At 41.7% G+C, this 20,610-nt stretch overlaps 1 protein-coding gene across 3 annotated transcripts in view; it reads right to left on the bottom strand.

The window, feature by feature from the left end:
* LOC147747102 (vitamin D3 hydroxylase-associated protein-like) overlaps window positions 1-20,610 on the bottom strand; it is a 382,698-nt gene that overhangs the window by 112,920 nt on the left and 249,168 nt on the right. For all 3 annotated transcript variants that reach the window (XM_086952351.1, XM_086952352.1, XM_086952350.1), the window contains exons 8-9: window positions 18,219-18,344; window positions 9,791-9,888 (exon numbers count right to left, since the gene is read on the bottom strand). In XM_086952351.1, coding sequence (XP_086808477.1) covers window positions 9,791-9,888; window positions 18,219-18,344 — 224 coding nt within the window. The remainder of the gene's footprint in view (window positions 1-9,790; window positions 9,889-18,218; window positions 18,345-20,610) is intronic.

Genomic DNA, 20,610 nt, shown 5'->3' with positions numbered 1-20,610 from the left:
TAATTTAAAAATAAAATAACTAAAAATAAATAGTTTAAAAAAATGTAGTAAATCAGTATAAAATAATTATAACAATTAACACATTTAAAAGTTGTCATTTACAAAACCTTTGAAATGCACTGAAAAAACCATAGGTTTCAGACATGTTATAGTTAGTAATTAGCATTTAAAAACCTTTGAAATTCACTAAAAAAAAACATAGGTTCAAACATGTACATTTCACCCGTACAAAACCATTGAAATTCCTCCGTTATAGTTAGTTGTACTAACTATAACTCGCGCACCCACAATCCACTGCTGATGTCACATATTACATCATCCATGACATGGTCAGTGACATTACTGATGACATCTCAAATGACATCACTGATGATATAATCCACGTGACAATCTTATACTCATACACTAGTATAACCTTTCAACACTCATTATAAAATATGGAGTACCATATTTGAAACCATTGACACACCAATACAAGTTTCTAAAAACCCACTCAGCGATTCCTACATCTACACACACATCTAAACACTTACCTATAGATTCACGCATACATGCTAACAAAGATCAATTTAAATGCATTTGTAAAGCGCACAGCTACCTCCAACTAAGGTGTCCCGGCGCTGTCCGTATACCGCTTAGGAACCCTTCCTGGTTTTTCCCTGTGGAATGTCCACTCCTGGGCACCCCCAAGGTGAAGCCAGGCATCCCAGCGCTGTTGGGGCCGTTGTGGAGATTAAGCAACCTATTGCCCAGAGGTTCAGAGTGGGACCCATGATTAGAATAGGCACTGAGGCAAGAATTATCAGGTCCAAGGAAATTGAGCCCAAGACCCGGTGAGGTAGTTATTGAACCCTGGTCCCGGACCAGGCCTCTGCATCAGGGTCTGCCGCTCTAACTATTTGAGCCACACTTCTCCAATAGAACACTATTAAATATACTTATACACCTACATCGACATTACACACCAGCACACATCCTATTCACTTATGCAGTCATCCTACTCACTTATGCAAACAATTGATAATACTTACATTTACTAAGCTACACACTTATACAAACACCACTTTATTTATTCATATAGATAGTAACTCATACTTAGTGTGTTATAAAATCACTATTACAAGTATACAGTTTTCGATAAAGTCACTCATACAATCACTGAGTCTTATGTATACTTATTTATATACAACAACTGTCACATACACTGCCTTTTATATTTCTACTTTGTTGGACATGTATCATTGAGAAATATATTTACTCATCACCACACCCATAAAGAGATTCACTCACCCAAACAACTGTTTCCATGTGCAGTCTTAACCTCATATACCTCCTAAATCAACTATTTACACATCTTTGGACAGTCCCACACCTCCCACCAAACCACACACACATTCACTATCTCATACAAATACTCACTTAACAAATTAATACTAATATAGACTACTTTCACATAGCTAGTAACCAACTTATGTAGTAGTTTACACAACAAGGGCTAGTGATACAGATATTCACACAGTTTAATCACTATCCCATAAATTTAGTAAGACACTTTAAATTAGTCACTTAGACAGTCAATCACAGTGCTACTAAATCCTCCATCCAGACACTTATACATCCACCTAGTCTTCAATGCATATTGCTATACATATAATACTTATTTAAATATCGAACAAAACCACATTCACTGGATGATGTCATCAGTGATGTCATCAGTGATGTAATTTGAGATGTCATCAGTGATGTCACTGACCATGTAATGAATGATGTAATATGTGACATCATCAGCAGTGGATTGCGGGCGAGCAAGTTATAGTTAGTACAACTAACAATAACGGAGGAATTTTAATGGTTTTGTACGAGTGAAATGTCCAGCTTACTATAACACCCCTAAAACCTATGGTTTTTTCAGTGAATTTCTAAGGTTTTTTAAATGCTAATTCCTAACTATAACACGTTTGAAACCTATGGTTTTTTCAGTGAATTTCAAAGGTTATATATATATATATATATATATATATTATATATATATATATATATATATACACACACACACACACACAAACACATATATATATATTGTTTTAGCCTCAAAAAGAAAATCTTAAGCCTGATTTTCTTATTTGAAAAAACAAAAGCAAATGACCTCCCTACCATCAGAGTTTCCTCCCATGGCGTAGGGCTCTTTGAAATGTTTTTACTTTCACTTTGCACCACATTTTGGATGGTGGTAAGTGAAAGAAAAAACTTTCCATTTGTTAACCAACTCTAAATAGGGCGGACAAACAAATGCAAAACTTCCAACATCCCTTACTCGTTTGGGCCATCAGAGATGTATGTCAGCAGCGTTGATGGAGAAGTCTCTGCTGCTGACATATTGAATTTTAGCAGTTGCACGCTTGTTACCTCACAAGCGTATCACGCTAGGCACAAGCGTCTTCTGCTGGATACCAGCTCTAATAAATGATAATGTTCATTCGATGGTTCAATTGATCAAAGTCCTTTAATTTCTCAGATCCACATGTTAATTCACATTTCATTCTTATTTAATCATATTAGGCGTAAATATAGATTATTCCTCATTCCAATGCATTTCGGTGCAATCAGCACCTTCATCAGGGAACGCCTGAAAATTAAACAAATAACACACTTTATAACTCTTAAAGTTCATTCTATCTCACTGAATAACTTCTTTCGTTAATGTACACATTAAATGCAATAATTTCACTTCGGCTTTTCTGAGTATACTATTTTCTGTTATACACGATAGATATCCTGTGAGATACCCGCTGTGTTTTCCACCTACAAGTTCTAACCGCCGGTTAATGTATGATGTTACTAACTCATTCTCTGTGCAAATATCTGACCATTACGCGCTGGCTGCTGCCCGTGCGGGCGTTCTATTGTTAAAGTATACGATCGTCTTGCCGTTAGTAAGTAATTATGCCCGGTGCTCGACTCTCACCTTTCTCCCGCTGTTAGAATTTCAGCTACGCTGAGCCCCTCCGCTCCGTTTGACTTCAACGTAGTAAGTTCAAACGCGTATCTCGCGCATGCGCACATTAAAAGGTATCCCGCCTTTTTTTTAAAAAAAAGGCTGTCTAAGGCTAACTTTATCGACACGAAGAGCACTGTCACCACTGACACGCTCCGCGGGCTCTATGCTTATACTTACTGTGTGTCAATCTCGCGGGTCCTGCACTATAAAAACTATTAGATGTGATAGATAATTACATTCATGGCATCAAGATATAGTCAATACTGTTTCTGAAAACTACACCATTACTGGAAAATTTTACAATGTACAGTAATCTCTCAACATTATAAATAGCACGTAAATTCCATTCTTTCATTTAGTCCATTCGGTTTGAGGCTACACAAATGATAAATCCAATGATTTTCCCTCTGTAAGAGGGTTTTTTTGTTCAAAGGTCCTTCCTTTTTGGGTACTATTTCCAAAACGCAAGCCCTCAATTGGCTTATGTTATGCTTTTTATCCATAAAATGTGCTGCCACTGTTGATTTTATTAGCCCTGTTCTAATGTTACTTTTGTGTTCGTTCAAACGAGTCTTAAGTTTACGTTCTGTGTGGCCCACATAACCATATCCACACGGGCATTTCAATAGATATACAATGTTGGTTGTGTCACATGTTGCATTTAGGTTTAAGGGAATTTTATGACCTTTCATCGGGTGAGTAATACTGGCACCCTTCATGATGTTATGGCAATTACCACAATTTAAACATGGTACTGTTCCTTTGAATATCTGTTTGTTTATCTTGTGTTTCGGAGTGTTCAATAATTCACCTATGTTTTTCCCTCTGGTGAATGCGAACAGTGGTTCCTTCTGGAAAATTCCTTTGAAATCTGGTTCCAACTTCACCATTTGCCAATTTTTTCGGATAATTCTTTTGAAATTTGCACTTACGTTGGAGTATTTGCTTACACATGTAATTCTTTGTTCCTTGATTTTTGGTTTCACTGTTAACAACTCAGACCTTGTTTTACTTAGGGTTCTTTCTCTTGATTCTTTAATGATTTTTTCCGGATATCCTCGGGACTCAAACCTTTTGGCCATTGTGTCTACCTGTTGTTGGCACATCTTTTCTTCAGATACCAGCCTTTTTACCCTAAGAAATTGAGAGTAGGGTAGATGTGTTTTCAATGATTGAGGATGGTGACTTTTGAATTGTAAAAGATTATTTCTGTCTGTTGGCTTGCGATACATGTTGGTATGAAATTATTTGCCTATTTTTGTGATTTCTACATCCACAAATTGTATGACATCTTTACTTATGTTCCATGTAAATCCGATTCTGTCATTTTTGGTATCCAGGATCTCCAACTTTTGTTTTAATGACTCTTCTGTGCTCTTCCATATCAGAAAGATGTCGTCTATAAACCTCACGTACATGAGGAGGTTGGTAGCCCATTCATCATCGTGGTAAACATATTGGTCTTCAAATGCTGTCATAAACAAATTAGCATACGCCGGGGCGGCGCAATTTCCCATCGAAGTACCATTTAATTGAATAAACCATTTCTCCTTGTAATAAAAGTAGCTGTTGAAAAGTGTAAATTGCATAAGTTCCATCAAAAAGACTTGTAAATCTTGGGTGTATGAACTCTGCAATAGGGCACTCTCTATGGCTTCCAGGCCTTCCTTGTGTGGTATCGAGGTGTACAACGATTTTACGTCTACTGTAGCCATTACACTGTCATCCAGCATTCTCACATGTTGCAGTTTTGTCAAAAAGTCTGTTGTATCTTTTATGTATGATAAACTCACCCGAAGAAAGGTCATAAAATTCCCTTAAACCTAAATGCAACATGTGACACAACCAACATTGTATATCTATTGAAATGCCCGTGTGGATATGGTTATGTGGGCCACACAGAACGTAAACTTAAGACTTGTTTGAACGAACACAAAAGTAACATTAGAACAGGGCTAATAAAATCAACAGTGGCAGCACATTTTATGGATAAAAAGCATAACATAAGCCAATTGAGGGCTTGCGTGTTGGAAATAGTACCCAAAAAGGAAGGACCTTTGAACAAAAAAACCCTCTTACAGAGGGAAAATCATTGGATTTATCATTTGTGTAGCCTCAAACCGAATGGACTAAATGAAAGAATGGAATTTACGTGCTATTTATAATGTTGAGAGATTACTGTACATTGTAAAATTTTCCAGTAATGGTGTAGTTTTCAGAAACAGTATTGACTATATCTTGATGCCATGAATGTAATTATCTATCACATCTAATAGTTTTTATAGTGCAGGACCCGCGAGATTGACACACAGTAAGCATAAGCATAGAGCCCGCGGAGCGTGTCAGTGATGACAGTGCTCTTCGTGTCGATAAAGTTAGCCTTAGCTAGCCTTTTCTAAAAAAAAAAAGGCGGGATACCTTTTAATGTGCGCATGCGCGAGATACGCGTTTGAACTTACTACGTTAAAGTCAAACGGAGCGGAGGGGCTCCGCGTAGCTGAAATTCTAACAGCGGGAGAAAGGTGAGAGTCGAGCACCGGGCATAATTACTTACTAATGGCAAGACGAGCGTATACTTTAACAATAGAACGCCCGCACGGGCAGCAGCCAGCGCGTAATGGTCAGATATTTGCACAGAGAATGAGTTAGTAACATCATACATTAACCGGCGGTTAGAACTTGTAGGTGGAAAACACAGCGGGTATCTCACAGCATATCTATTGTGTATAACAGAAAATAGTATACTCAGAAAAGCCGAAGTGAAATTATTGCATTTAATGTGTGCATTAACGAAAGAAGTTATTCAGTGAGATAGAATGAACTTTAAGAGTTATATAGTGTGTTATTTGTTTAATTTTCAGGCGTTCCCTGATGAAGGTGCTGATTGCACCGAAATGCATTGGAATGAGGAATGATCTATATTTACGCCTGATATGATTAAATAAGAATGAAATGTGAATTAACATGTGGATCTGAGAAATTAAAGGACTTTGATCAATTGAACCATCGAATGAACATTATCATTTATTAGAGCTGGTATCCAGCACAAGACGCTTGTGCCTAGGGTGATACGCTTGTGAGGTAACAAGCGTGCAACTAGTGGAGCAATCAGATACACCTCAGGAGGGAGGTGATACCCTAGAGCACGGTTCAAAAAAGCATACAAAAAACAAAGGAGCGGTGCACAACCCATTGTCTAGAAGATATTGAATTTTAGGCCATTTTTATATGAGGTGGGCGAACCTTCAGTAAAGACAAAAGGGTAATCCATCGCTATTGCGATGGATTACTACAAGTACCCTTTCAGCCACACGGCGACAGAGTACCGTTTTTGCCACACTCTAAATCAGGCCCAAAGTCTGAACTTAGAAATCTTGACTGGGTAAAAGCATCAAAAGTATCCCAACGGCGAGAGGCCTCCCCTAGGTGAAATTCAAATGTTCCCGCTAACACCTCATTCAACACGTATCTGACATTGTGGATTGTTCCTCAGATACAGCCTGTTGCCTTGGCCCACTAAAGGATTTTGACTTTCAGTAACAAGCCATGGTATCACTATAACTGAGTCAAACCTGGTTGGTGTACCCGACCTGTGCTTCATTGCGGGCGACCTAAATTCACACCTATGTTCCCAGTCTATCACGACCAGTTGACCTGCTTTGATGCTTAGGGCTTTTGTTAGCTATATTTACTTTAAATGTTTTTAAAAAATCATAATTCCAGTTCCTCTTAGTACATTTTTGTCTTTTTGGCTTTTTGGTGTCATTATGTTCATCAAAGTATCCTCTGACTTTATAAATTGGAGATTTTTATTATATTGTGTTTTTTGCTTTTTAACTGTTTTGGTACATCTAAAAGCTTTGCAAACGTTCTTAAGGTATATCAGTCTGCTCCGTGCTATAGCTACTGTGACTTGAGCTCAAGTTTAAATTACTGAAACCTTTACTGGACCCAACAAAATTATGACCTATTTATTTGTGGCAGACTCCTGATGGAAATGACAATCTTTTGCATAGAATCCCCAGATTTATGGCCTTGACTGTTCTGTTGGCTATAGTGGTAAAGTGTTAGTGCTCCTCCTTTTAACATGTTGCCAGTGGGCTGAAGATCACAGAACATCACACACACCAGTGACACAAAAAACACGACTCCCGGCCTACCACTGTAGCCTGGCAGAGCGGTTTTAAAACTGCCAATTTGACCTGTTAAAATAAACCCTTTTTGATAGGTCCAAAGCTTCCTTTTAATACTAGTAAGGTAGGACATAGTGCTCATAAATGCAGGGTGAGTGGCATTTGAAAGTAGGACATGCAAAAGTTTAATGTTTCACATGTACTCACAATGAAAAAGCGTGGATTACATTATTACCCCTTATAGTTTTAATTTCAGATTGGCAACAGCTAGAAAAATATTTTAAGTACTTTTTTTAATAGGTATCCAAAATCCTATGTAATGTTACAGTCAAATGTGATCTAACAATTAAAGAAATATCGCCTGTTCTCTACCTAAAGATTCTAGGGTCTTTCTGCAAGTTTTCTAGCAGTCATCTGGCAGCAGACAACACCCTTGCAGTAAGGTGTGAATTTCTCTCAGGCCAGGAATAAAAATCCTTGGGTGTGGGGAGGTGTTGTCCTTCCCTGAACAGAAAGGCCAGGGGATTGTGAGCGGGCCTTTAGTTACCTTCAAATGAGGCCTATCCAGTCACAGGCAGATAAAGAACACACATAGGCCTGCACCCCTGAATTTTCCCCGTAGTCAGATTGACACCAATCCCCGCAGGAGAGGGACCTGCATCAGAACTGGTTTACAGTGATCACAGGGTAGGAGTTTCCTATTTCCATAGCCTCACATCTGGGTGGTACCTCGAGCTCTGACCAGGGGAAGAACGTTTATGCTTTGGATTTAGGGACAGAGAGGCACTGTGGGATTGGTTACAATACAACTCACACATAGTCCTACAAAGGTGGGTAGGGTGAGACCTGGGAACTTTTACCCTGTTGCTTAGGGAGTTGCCCCACTCATAGGCTGGCGCTGGGCATACATTTGGCTGCCCCTTGTACCCAAGACCCTCAGAAGTGATTTCAAGGGTCATAAACCCAATATCCTCCTTGAACTACAGGGACACACTAAGCTTCACAGGGCATTTTGTTCTGCATTATTAACTGATTAGTTCCAACTGGACCTGCCCTGAACCCTGTTACAGGCCTCTGCAGGAGCAAGTGCTGTTCCCCCCCAAGTCCTGCCCTCAAGCTCCTGAACCCCTGGCTGTGATCAAAGTGTACTCCTCCTGCGTTTCCCCCCCCCAGCACCTTGGGACCCTCACAGGTGAGTAGCGTGCTTCAAACCCCCTGATTGATTAATAGATTGATTGATTCATTCATAAAACCTGGGACTTAGGAATTTTGGGGGGGGGCACATTTTCACCTCAAGAACCGCCAAGAGACAACGACCAACCTATCAAGCTGTTCTGCCAAGGATGCACCACAGATAGCATCCAGTTTGCCACAGCCCAGACTACGTTCATCTGTGCATCAGCAATCCAATTCAGTGGGATGAGTTTGACATTGTTGTGCCCCCTTTCACTGCAGCCTGCAGTCTTTTCCTACTGAGGAAATTTGACTTCCAGAAACGTTTTGAAGTCTGAGCATAGAAAGCTTCACTGGACCGAGCCTCTGCCTGCATAAGATCAATGTTGAGACCTGTTTGGGTAAGAAATTTGGACTTTTGCCATCTAAGCATTTCCTGCCTTTGTTGATGGTTACACCGAGGCATCTTCCTTCTGCTTCCCACTGTTGCCAAGCCCATCTTTAGCCACAGACTTCTTGCCTTGGCCCACTGAAGATTCCCGCTTTGTGAAATGTTTCTAAATCCGAAGGTAACTCTTTGACCGGGACGAACCTTAGAACCAAGGTGAAGCCTTAGTGCTGGTCAAGAGTGACCAGATGACCGCAATTGATGTTCTAAAGCTTTTTGGTGCTTTTTTTTTTTATTCAAACTTTTCAAATTCATATCTCTGGTTCCCTTTATTAGAATGTAGTTGTTTTGGTGTCCTTTTATTTATTTATTTAAACTCTCTAGTTTACTAAATTTGCTTGGGGTTTTTGTTGTTTTAGTTTTTGAAAATTCCACTTCGCATATCACATAATTAGTACATCTGCATATCTGGCTGGGCTTCACAGCACCAGCTCTACTGCCCCCAGGGTTCCTGCAACACATCGGTTCAATTAGTGCGCATAGGACTTGTGTGTTGTGCACAAGTAGTGATCTGTAAGATGGCCAAAGTCTACATCACAAATGTGCAATTACTCATTTAATAGTTGATGCCTAGCACTAGCACTGGCTTTACCAAATCTTCAATGTAAAGCATTCAATCTTATTGGTCAATTTAAAAACCAATGGTGAAGCACTGGGAATATGCCTCTCCATGGGATCCAATCAAGGTCAAGTACCCTTAAATTGTCACTGACACTGAACTTGTGACTCAAACTTCAACTAGAAGTGAGAAAATGTTACTTCCTCAATCAACTGATCAGACTGGGAACAGCTGCCGCCGCCTTCCCTCAATTCAAGCATGGTATGATGGTGCTTAGAACATGCTCTTACTAGAAGTTAAATTGTTGTATTCCTCATTAAACAAGTAGCCAGTTATCATTGAAGAGACTTAACAGTGTAATTGAATAGAACTAGCGTTTAACAGCACTTTTCACACTAGGGTAGGTGGGGCATGCCTCAACCATTGCAATTACTTTCCAAGCAGAAATTCCATCAAAGGGTTAATGTTTTTCCACTTACAATTTTTCGGATAGGGTTGCGGCGCCATCTGCAAAGAACCCTCTGATGCAAAGCTCATTCAAGGCGTATTCAATCCGAGGTGGGGTGAAAGAGATCAACTGAAGGAAAGACAGGAGGATTAGAAGGCATTTGCATTTCAATCACTCGCTGAGCATGAGAAATGTGATCACCACGTGCCATTGAAAGATGCGCATGCGCGATCGCGTTTACTTTCACTATGTTATATAGCTATGTTCAGTGCTTAGTTTGTAAAATATATAAATATATATATCCACAAGGTACTGTTTTCTCACTGGATTCTCAAACAAACGGATACGGACCACGATAGAGGTAGGGTGTGTGTGTGCGTGTGTGTGTGTGTCTGGATCTAAAGTATTTCTCAGGAGTCCACCGCAGCTCCCACCACCCCAGTCCCTGCCAATGCTGCCAAATACCAGTGAAAGCCATTCCTATGTACATTAAATCGCCACTTACGAATTCTGCCTAATATAATAGGCAGACAGCACCGCCATCTGTGTACCATGTTTTAAAAAAGTTGCTGGTACCAAAACACCGGCACAAATTAAGCACTGGAATGTTAGTTGTTTGTTCCCTCACTCAATAGCATGCCATATACCTAAAAGTGCAAATGTCCGGTCGCCTTCCTCTTGTTTGTGCCGCCCTATCTGGAGTGTGTCAGGAGGCGGCCTTATGGATGAGGAGCTGCCATTGACTCCACTCTTGTGCACCATCATTTGACCCTGATGCCAACAGTAATTGTGTTTGACTGGCTGTCACATGTAGAGTCTCTCCCATCTCCCCCTTCAATCCAATGTTACCCCTACTTAACCTGGTATTACTTTTGTATGACAACATCATTGTAACTAGGGTATCATTCTGTGGAACACTTGTAATGTGGATCCTGGACCCACATGGTCCTGCGGTGGGGTTTGTGGAATAGGGGCAGAGCTATAAGGTGAAGTCACAGGTAATGGGAAGGTCCCATGGGAAGGTCTCTTGGCAAGAGTTACAGGAAAAGGGGCTCCTAGAGCAACTGTAAAAGGGATTGAGGCCGTGGGGGAGCAGGAAAGGGGCAGATCACGGGTTAAGTATGGGTGAGGTGTCCGTCATGGAGACTGGATGAAAAACACCAGCCGATGCAGTTCGGGGACTTCATATGTCTTACATTAATATTTTATTAACTTTAAGGCTAGTTCAGTTGATTAGGGGTATGCATTATAAGTCCAGTAAGGCCTCATCCTTGCCAGACTTTTAAATTTTGTATGTACATTTACATACAAAAAAGCTTAATAGAACTAAGTTATAAAGGTAGCATATGTCCTGAAAATATACCATGGATCAGACAGATTCTTTGACACCTATGATGGACAGTGATTATTTCATTGTTTCTGGATCAGTTAGAGTTATATCATATGTAGGGGTGTCAGAAATTACACTGGTACATCATTATCTTGCATAGACATGGTGAAATGTGTCATGCCGATGTCATTGATGAAGTTTTGCAAACAAAAAAGAAGACATGGTTCGTGGACAGGACTCAGATTTCAGAATTCTGGGGCTGCCCTGACAGTCTGGACACTTGAATGGGCTCACAGTCAGGGTACAATCATGTCAGAAGCCTTCACAAAGAAGTATCCCCTGCGGTCGCCCATGGTAACCAGATATAAGCAAGTTGAGCCACCATCTGCCAGATTGTTATTGTTGGGGAGTGATAGTAAGGAACCATCTACCTTTCCTAGGCATGACAGTGTGACAAGGATGATTCTAGGCTCCATAGGAACTGCCAGACTCTTCCACAGGCCAGAGGCACCCTTCTATAAGCAGGATATGGTTAAGCGAGCCAGGCGAAAGCTCCCTCACTCTGAGAAGTGATTAGAGCGCTGGCTGGCCCGAGGTGTGGGGCTTAGCCTCCAGACACCAATATTTACAGTCCCATGCTGCCCATCATACCCTTCTGAAGGAGCAGGCATGCTTCCCATTCTCGGTCAGGGTGGTAAGCTCTGAGTGGATGTCCGGTCTGGCCCTGGGTGTGGTTCCACGAGCCTTGGCTCAATTTGCCAGTCAGTTGTGTCACAAAGCACCCAGGACAGGGTTCCAGATGTACAGAGAAAATTACACAACTCCTGCAGGGTTAAAAGCTCTGACATGTGCTGGTCAGGCATGCAAGACCTGGACATTGGGCTCTAGGCACTGATTGTTGGTGCCCCAACCTATCCAGGATACACTTCTTCAGGCCCTTGCAGGCTTCTCTTCCTTGATGGGCTCAAAATCCCTGGCATGGTGCCAGCCACCAGTCTGGCCTGAGTTTAGTCCCTGGACTTGGACTTCATTCGCTGGCTCTTAGTGTTACGAAGTGATCAAGATGGGGTTCTGCAGATCAAGGAGGACTCCCAGCACCTGCAGAAATGAAAGCTCTGACTGGTCCTGCTCAAAGCTCTGTCAAGCCCCCAATGTAGGCCCTGGGCCTTGCGCTCAATGCACAAGAGGCTTGGTGTCCTAAAATGTCAAAACATACTTATGCAGGCCATGCGACAGCTGCCATGTTTCTGCAGTTCTGAAAACTCTGATGGAGTCTCAGTTAAAGTTTAGTCAGGCCAGGGAAATGAACCCTAGTCATGCGCCCCATTTGGTGGCCCATGGTGTCACAAAATGTCCAGAACAAAATTTCCAAGACCTAGCAAGGGCTACCCTGCCCTGGTAGGGAGGAAAGCTAGAACCAGGTACCAGTTAAAGCTTTGGTAGGTCCTGCCTGTCTGCCTACCTGGGGCTCAGACTTGCTCTGTATGTCCTGGATGGCTCTTGCACCCATTACATTCTTCTGGTGGCCTAGAAGGGGCTGCTGGGCAACAAAGGGGCAAAAGGCTCTTACTGGACTAAAGCGAGAGTTCCAGCAGGCCCTCGCAGCCTTGTCTTTATGGCTCAAGGTTCCAGCCACCAGCCTTGAGTGTTCCTCCATTCCCAGCCTAACGCTCCTGAATTCAACCAGAAAGTTTTGGCCATCACTTGTTGGATTGGATGATGCCTACAGACGTCCAGACTTTACAATCGCCTCTCTTGGCACAGTAAGAAAGGATTGGTAAGAACAGGTGTTGAGCTAGTCGGTCAGTCTCTACGAGTGATCATTTTAGCTTTTGCCCGGCATGGGCTACAGTCATTCAAGCACTACTTGAAAAAACCCAGATTTTTGGGGCCAGTGACCTTATTAGAATTATCTTTAAGTACAACTTTTGGACACAGATGGGGAGTCTGTTAATCGGAACAGCAATTCCCAGAATCCTGAAAAGGAAGTTTTCTGTTACTATGTTAAGAGAAAGGAGAATGATGCAACTATACAACTATCAGTCTATGTTTGTAAAAATACTTCATAGGAATCTTGAGTAGTAGGTTTATTCAGCCAGTAGTTTATTTCATCCCACTGGTATATGTTCTCAGGTTTCTGATACACACATAAAACACTGAACCCCATCACCTTAATGTAAGTTGGAAAGTTGTGATACCTTCCAGTGCTAGAAGGATACTGGGGGCAAAGCTGTCATGATTACCTATGATACTATTCTGCGGATAAAATGCACTTAGATCTTCGGTGCCATTTGGGAAGATTAAATAGTTACATGCGTTGCAATCAATTGGGAACCAAAATCAGCAAAGCAATATTATATCTTTGACAGAGAATTACATTTCTGAATGGTTTCAAGGTGGATAAAAACTGGAACATGCAAAATTCTACCTGAGTGCATGCGTGGTCTTTACTCTAGCCCTAAAACGGATGTTGACTTGCAAAAAAATCATAATGGGTTCAATTCACAAAAAGTCAGAAATCCGAAAATTACTCTGCCGCCTCCTGGACTTAATTTTACGGCTTTCTGGGATTCACACATGTTCACAGAAGTATGCCAGGAAAGATGCACCAGGTGCAGATCTAAAAGTGTACTTCTGGTAAGGTCATGTGGCATTCCCATTGTGGTCCGATTCCCCTTGTTTTGGGAAGGTCATATGACATTCCCATTGCAATGTGCAAGTCCATTTGTGTCTTCATAGGAAAAACACTGGGGCATATTATCAAGGACCGGAGCTAAAATTATCGCTGTTTTATCGGCAGGCAACTGCCTATAAAACAGTGATAATGGGCTTGATAATACCCCCTTGTTAATTCCCATAGAAGCCCATGTTAACATCAGAACATGGGCTTCTATGGGAGTTAACAAGGGCGTATTATTAGGCCCATTATCGCCGTTTTATCAGCAGTTTCCTGCCGATAAAACGGCGATAATTTTAACACCGGTCCTTGATAATATGCCCCACTATTTCCTGTGAAAATCTTCGCCTAAACCTCCACCAAGTCCGGGGGTGATCCAATCCCCTTCCCACGCAGGATATGTATTTAGTATAACTTGGTCTGGAGTAGACATTTGACCCTCACCAGGAGCCTGTGAATGAAAACTTCCGAGTCTATCCACACTGTGCAATGCCCATTTTCCCAACATATGAGTGGGATTTACGGGTAAAACAAAACGGCATTCGTGGTACAGTTCTCCACATCTGTAAATATGTGTACATCTGCCAGGAATTGCTTGCTTACTGTACCTCTACAGAAACCAACCATTTGTAAATAAGTGTTGGCATTGACCTAACAGGGACGCAGTTGATCAGCTACTGCTGCAAAGAAGCACGAGCTATCTTTAAATGGTCAATGAACAAATTCTTGTATTCTTGAGCTTTGATCAGACAGTGACCTCCAAAGCGTAGGTCTCCAACAAGCATTTGTTCAGCATCCAAAAACAATTTGAATTTGTTCTGGTTTAGAAGGCAGTACTGTGTGGAATACATATTGCTGGTCAGTTGAATGGCTGAAACTGTGGACTTTGAGTACGGGCAGCAGAGTTCTTGCTTTGGGAAATATTGCAAACACACTTAAAACGAATCCACTGGCAACCAATGAAAGGCGGGGATGAGCACCCACTGCCTCACACTCCAGTATTCAGTTTGCCTGATGCATCGTAATAAATGCAGTGCATGATAACACTTTCTTCTGTGCCAGGCTTTAGTTTTTTACCCTTTTTGGTGCAGCCAGTGCTGTGTATCACTAGACACGTGTTTCAGGATAATTGTACTTCTTCAGTAGAGAACAACACTTTTTTGGGGGGTGTTGGAGATGCTGCCCAAAGTCTTGTGCAATCCAAGTTCCACTTGCTGGGCGCGGGTGCATCAACCAGAGCTCATCAGCTCGTTAGCTCACAGGAGCCTTTTCAAACAGGAGGGGGTTGGGTGCACACTGCCTCACATTTCAGCACTCAGTTTGCCCCAATGCATCATAATAAATGCTGTGCATGATAACACTTTCTTCAGTGTCAGGCTTTAGTTTTTCACCCTTGTTGTTGCAGCCAGTGCTGATTATATCTCTAGACACGTGTTTCAGGATAATTGTCCAATTTCAGTAGAGAGCAACACTTTTTTGGGGGGTGCTGGAGATGCTGCCCAAAGTCTTCTCAGGTCCCAGATCCACTCGCTGACGAGCTTTGGAGATGCACCTGTGTGCCTGTTAGTGGTACTGTGACCTAAGAGGAACTTGGTAGCATTTCCAGGATCCCCAGATGATTTTTCTTTGCTCTCTAACACTGCTGCTCTCTACTGATGACGGGCTCAACTCATAAACACGTCTCTAGAGATATACAGCAAAGTCTGCACCAACTTTGGTGAAAACCTCCAGCTAATTTTGAAGTAAGTTTGAACTGTGTACTGCATTTACCAGGATGCAAAGGGGCGAACTGTGCTGGTACTGTGAGTCAGTGTGCTCCTAACCCCCATTCCGTTTAAAAGGCTCCATTGAGCCAGCAAGCTGACGAGCTTTGAAGATGCACCTGTGTACCTGTGAGTGGTACAGTGACCTGAGAGGAACTTGGCTGCATTCCCAGCAACCCCAGATGATTTGTCTTTGCTCTTTAACACTGCTACACTCTACTGATGAAGGGCCCAATCCAGAAACACATGTCTAGAGATATACAGAAATGTCTGCACCAACTTTGGTGCAGACATTTCTGTATTTCAGCTAATTTTGAAGTAAGTTTGAACTATGTACTGCATTTACCAGGATGCAAAGGGGCGAACTGTGCTGGGATGTGAGGCAGTGTGCTCCCAACCCTCATTCCAACCAATGAAAGTTCTCCTGACCTGGTGCTATTATGGGTTTAAAAGCACCTGTTGCAGAGTTCTTTGTGCGTCCAGCCATTCTCAGGCAATAACAAAAATGCTGAGATAACTCTGGTGATAAATGTTCCTGCTGGAGAGATCCAAGTTATGTCTAATGAATGTCTGACTCCTAGTAGCACAGGGGGTTTATATGCCTGCTGCACAGAAGGTGTACCATGCAAATCACAGAACTTTATTTTATGTGGATAGCTCAGTGGGTTACTGTTTTTGCCACAGGGATACTTTTGTTACTTGCAGGTGATAAGCTACAATCCTAAAATAGTAAAGTGACATATGAACTGTCATCTAAGAGCTCCATGCAAACTGCATAGAATGGTTAGAGTGTTATGTCCCCCCCTGTTTTATTGTTCTAATAAAGCTAAAATGGGTGTGTTGGGTTGGAAATGCATTCCTATTAGCAAAGCCAATCCCATCCACTTTGGTACATTTTAAATCCTGAGCTTATGCTTCTCCAGAGCAAACATTCTTAAAATATACTCCCACACCAATAATCCTCATGGTGTTATGCCCTACACTGGTATGAGTAGCATTATAAACGCATTAAATGTATGTGAGAGAGGGTCTATAAAGAGATATGGGGTACTGTTGGATGGTGGTAGTGAGGGAATCCAAGGGAAGGGCACCAATAAAGATTGCTTAACCAGGTGCCACCAGCGCTAAAGCTGGCCATATTGGAATTCATTTATGATTTGATGTTGTAAGAGTTATGCCATCCTGCTCTGCCGAACCCACAGTTTCCCTCCCCATTTACAGCATGAGAACTGCTGACTGACCAGAGGTGGAGCCTCTGTCACAGAGCCAGTAATGTTTTCCACAGGCCAATACTTTTCATGCACCAGGAGGTCAGACTTCTTAAAAGGATCCTTCCAATGCTTATGTTCCCATCTCTGCCACACGAGGCATGGGGTACCTGGGCAGAAAAAAACAATTTCCATCATGTGCTGGGTGGAAATGTCTTATTTATTAGGAGAAGAGTTTTTTTTTCTATATGAACTACAAACCACCTCTATGGGGGGGGCTGCTTTTCCCTGGCATCATGGAAGAGATCCCTAAATAAAGGGGACCCAGCTAAGATCTCATTGAAGTCCATGGTGTAGCCTGAAGGGTCCTTTAGCCAAGCAAATCCCAACATTCCATGCAATCTAAAGTTTGGGGATGCAAACATTGGTAAGCCACTAAAGAGGCCAGTGCTGTAATATATAGTGGCCATTAACCATGGTCTCTACTGAGAAGGTTCTGAGGGAGGTGGTATTAAAATTATTATTTTTGCAGCTGCAGTATATTGTCCAAGATGTTACTTGGGCTGAAGTGGCCTAGGCCTCCATGGACAGAATGTAATCAAGGACGAATCTTAAGTTACGTACTTTGGGTTTCAGAGTAATGGTCTCATTAAACAAATGGCAAGGAAATGTTTCAATTAATTTGGAAAGAACTGGTATGTGATCCAAACAAGATAACTTTATAATTTTGCCTATTGGGTTATAGCCGAAATCTCCTTTATCAAAGCATCAATACTATTAGTCAAATATCTGAACTAAGAGTGTTTTCAGCTTCAAATCCTTCTGTAGGCACATGCCTTGTGCTAATAACATTTGCAAAAGGTAGATCAAACACAAAATATGTGTGACTGATTGTTCCTTAATCGAAAATAAAGAAAATAAGAAGAGTTTGAGAGCGTTGTCTTGACTTCTCAAGCTCAGACAACTTAATCACAACAGAGGTGAAACACTGGTTTATTTATCACAACACTCTTTAACTCATCTTGTTATAGGAGCACACCTAAATATTGATTTAAGGACTCTCTGGTCTTAGCAGAATATTACTTCTTCATTGAGTCCTTGTCCACAGACCAATCCTCTCTGGATGGGCTCTAGCTTGAGGGTCAAGGAACACTGTGGTGTTTTCTGTGCAGGATCCAAAATTGTAATATTGACCAAGATCTTCCTGTATTGTGTGGGTGATTGAAAGGGCATCTTGGCAAGGGTCAATATAAATGGGGATGTTGTCTGAGAAACCTACTATCTCAAGCAGTGATAAGATCTGTGTAATGCCAGGATTGCATTTTCAAATTCAGGCATGATTTATGAAGTTCTAAATAGTACATGTCACATATCTAAAGCTGGCCCTAATCTTTTTATACAGTATCAAGATAAACACAGCCCAGGAAAATATTACAAATCATGCAAGAGCGCAAAATGTGTTCCACAGTCACAACATGTACCTCATGCCCTGCAGCCTCAAGGAGAGATTTTGTTTCTTGTATGGCCCGCCGTGCACTGGGAGGCGGCAGAAAGTAGCCATCTGTATCAAAGTAGCCAATCCTGAGTGGCTTCTTACTGGAGTACACCTGTAGAGAGCAGAAAAGCATTAAGAACACACAGACTAGTCACTGCCACAGCCAGTCAGTCAGTGTGACCACTATGACTCAGTCCATACAGCAACATGGAGGGACACATGAGATAGCAGTGACTATACTGGATTTCAGATGGATGAGCTAGTACCCACATGCATGTTTTTGCATTTTCTACATAACAGTAAACAGAAATGCCATCAAATTTCAATAGCGTTGAAAATACTCTAGGGCCTATCAACCTGAGGCAAACACGTTGACAGACTCAAATTTTAATCTCCTCTTTGATTTAATTTGATTTAAAATTATTTCTATAGCGCACGTATACCAGCGGTTTCTTGGCGCTGACTCTAACTGGATCCAAAGCTAGTAGGCAAAGAGGGGTGGGGGAAGATTAATCAAAAGACTTTTTGAACAGATAAGTCTTAAGGTGCCTACGGATTTGAGGGTACTGTGTAATGGAACGAAGTTCAAAGGGAAGGGAGTTCCAAAGGGTCGGGGCAAGGGTGGCGAATTTAGATCTTGAACCACCATTTAAGCACCTTCAAATAATCTTGAAAGTCCTCATTTATTTAAGCTTTTGAAAAGTGCCACAGATTAATACATCCTCTGTATTTAGCTTCTCGTGTGGGTAGACCAAAATGTGCAATTGTCTCAGTGGAGCCACAAAACACCTCGAGTCTGATGTACAGCATTTTCAGATCGCAACCCCTGCGATTTACAAAATCACAGGGTCAGGATTGCTAAATTGCATTTTTGCACGTAAGAAGCCCATTTTGCAAGTCGCAAAACCATTTCTGTCTCACAAAATCGTTTTACTGATCCATATGAATGGCAATTAGGAAGGAACTTGAAAGGGTGTTCCTTCCTAATTGCGATTCATCATAGTATGCATTAATGGTTGTTGTTTGCAGTTGGGGTCTCAAACCATTGATCAGTTGCCTACACCTCAAGGGAGGTGGTAATTGAGTCATAAGTTGAAAGGTGTATGGTTGGGACATCTTTCCCTTTGTGACTTGTGTTGGCAGCCTCAGGGAGAGCAATCAGAGGTGAACATAACCGTCTGATCCCCCCTCCTCGTGTTTTTCCAAATGGGAGCCTTTTTTATATATAAACAAAAAAAAAACAGCACCGGTTCCTTTAAGGACATGGAGTGCTTTACATTTTTTTTCCAGATTTTGGAATGCAAACACTGGGACGTGCTTCCCGTCAGCGGGAATCTTTGTCTGGGCCATGCCAGCGTAGCTCTTTTTGGAGAGGAGCTGATGACATCATGACAGCGGTCATCATTAGGGCGCATGCGCTCTGTTAGCTCATCTCTGAGGGAACAATTTGATTCATCTGCAGTGCTGAGCTGAACAGAGTGACAGGTCATCTTTGTCTGTCTACCAAAAGAGTTGTTATCTGTTTGCACAGGACTGAACACTAATCACCAGCCTCACACCATCCTGTGCAGGCGTGTTATCTATTCTGTAACAAGAACTAGCTTATCCACAGAAACATCACTAGCAATAGAACAGGAGTGCTTTCATATGCAACAGTTGTTCACAAACATTTAACTGTGGCCTTCAGGGCAACACAAGTAGTCTGTTATGTGTGGCAGAGCTTTGATGTCATAATAATACATATTATATGCAAGGCAGGCCTGATTACATGTAATATTGACACCAATACAGGATGCAATGTAGAGAGCAGTAGAGCCCAGGAAAGAAAACTAAATGTATGAATGGTAATGCTAAGAAATGTATTCTCAATCCTCATGTTTTCAGTTTAGAAACTCCATGTTTTCTATCACTATTCATACGAACAGGCCAGAGTAGGAAAATACCCACTTCTCTAGTGCACATGCTGTAGCCACAGCTGAGATTCAATTTGGAAGGAAGAAGGGAAAGTAGCAAAATCTTCTGTATGCTTTTGCAAAGGGGCATTGTATGCACATTTTATAGGTAAAGCAAGAGCCAAGCACAAGTGACCCCTTCTCACTCCATAAAATATGATTAGTAATAAAGGTATATAAGGTACGGATGAAGGGGTGGGGATAGGCAGATGGACCACTTGATGAGGGTATAGGGTAACAGCTCAATTCTCACTGCTGACCCAATGACAGAAAAAGGTATGCAGGAAACTATGCGTGGCTTTGCATAACATGAACTTGGTGAACTACTACAGCGCATGGGTTAGATGGCTGAAACAATTACAGAACATTGGATAGGGAATAGAATATTTTGCTAGGGATGAAATAGGATAGGGGCCTTTTTAACTT

The sequence above is a fragment of the Lissotriton vulgaris genome, chromosome 1_1 (assembly GCF_964263255.1).
Source record: "Lissotriton vulgaris chromosome 1_1, aLisVul1.2, whole genome shotgun sequence".
In the NCBI taxonomy this organism is placed as follows: domain Eukaryota; kingdom Metazoa; phylum Chordata; class Amphibia; order Caudata; family Salamandridae; genus Lissotriton; species Lissotriton vulgaris.
This window is presented reverse-complemented; position numbering and strand designations above follow the sequence as displayed.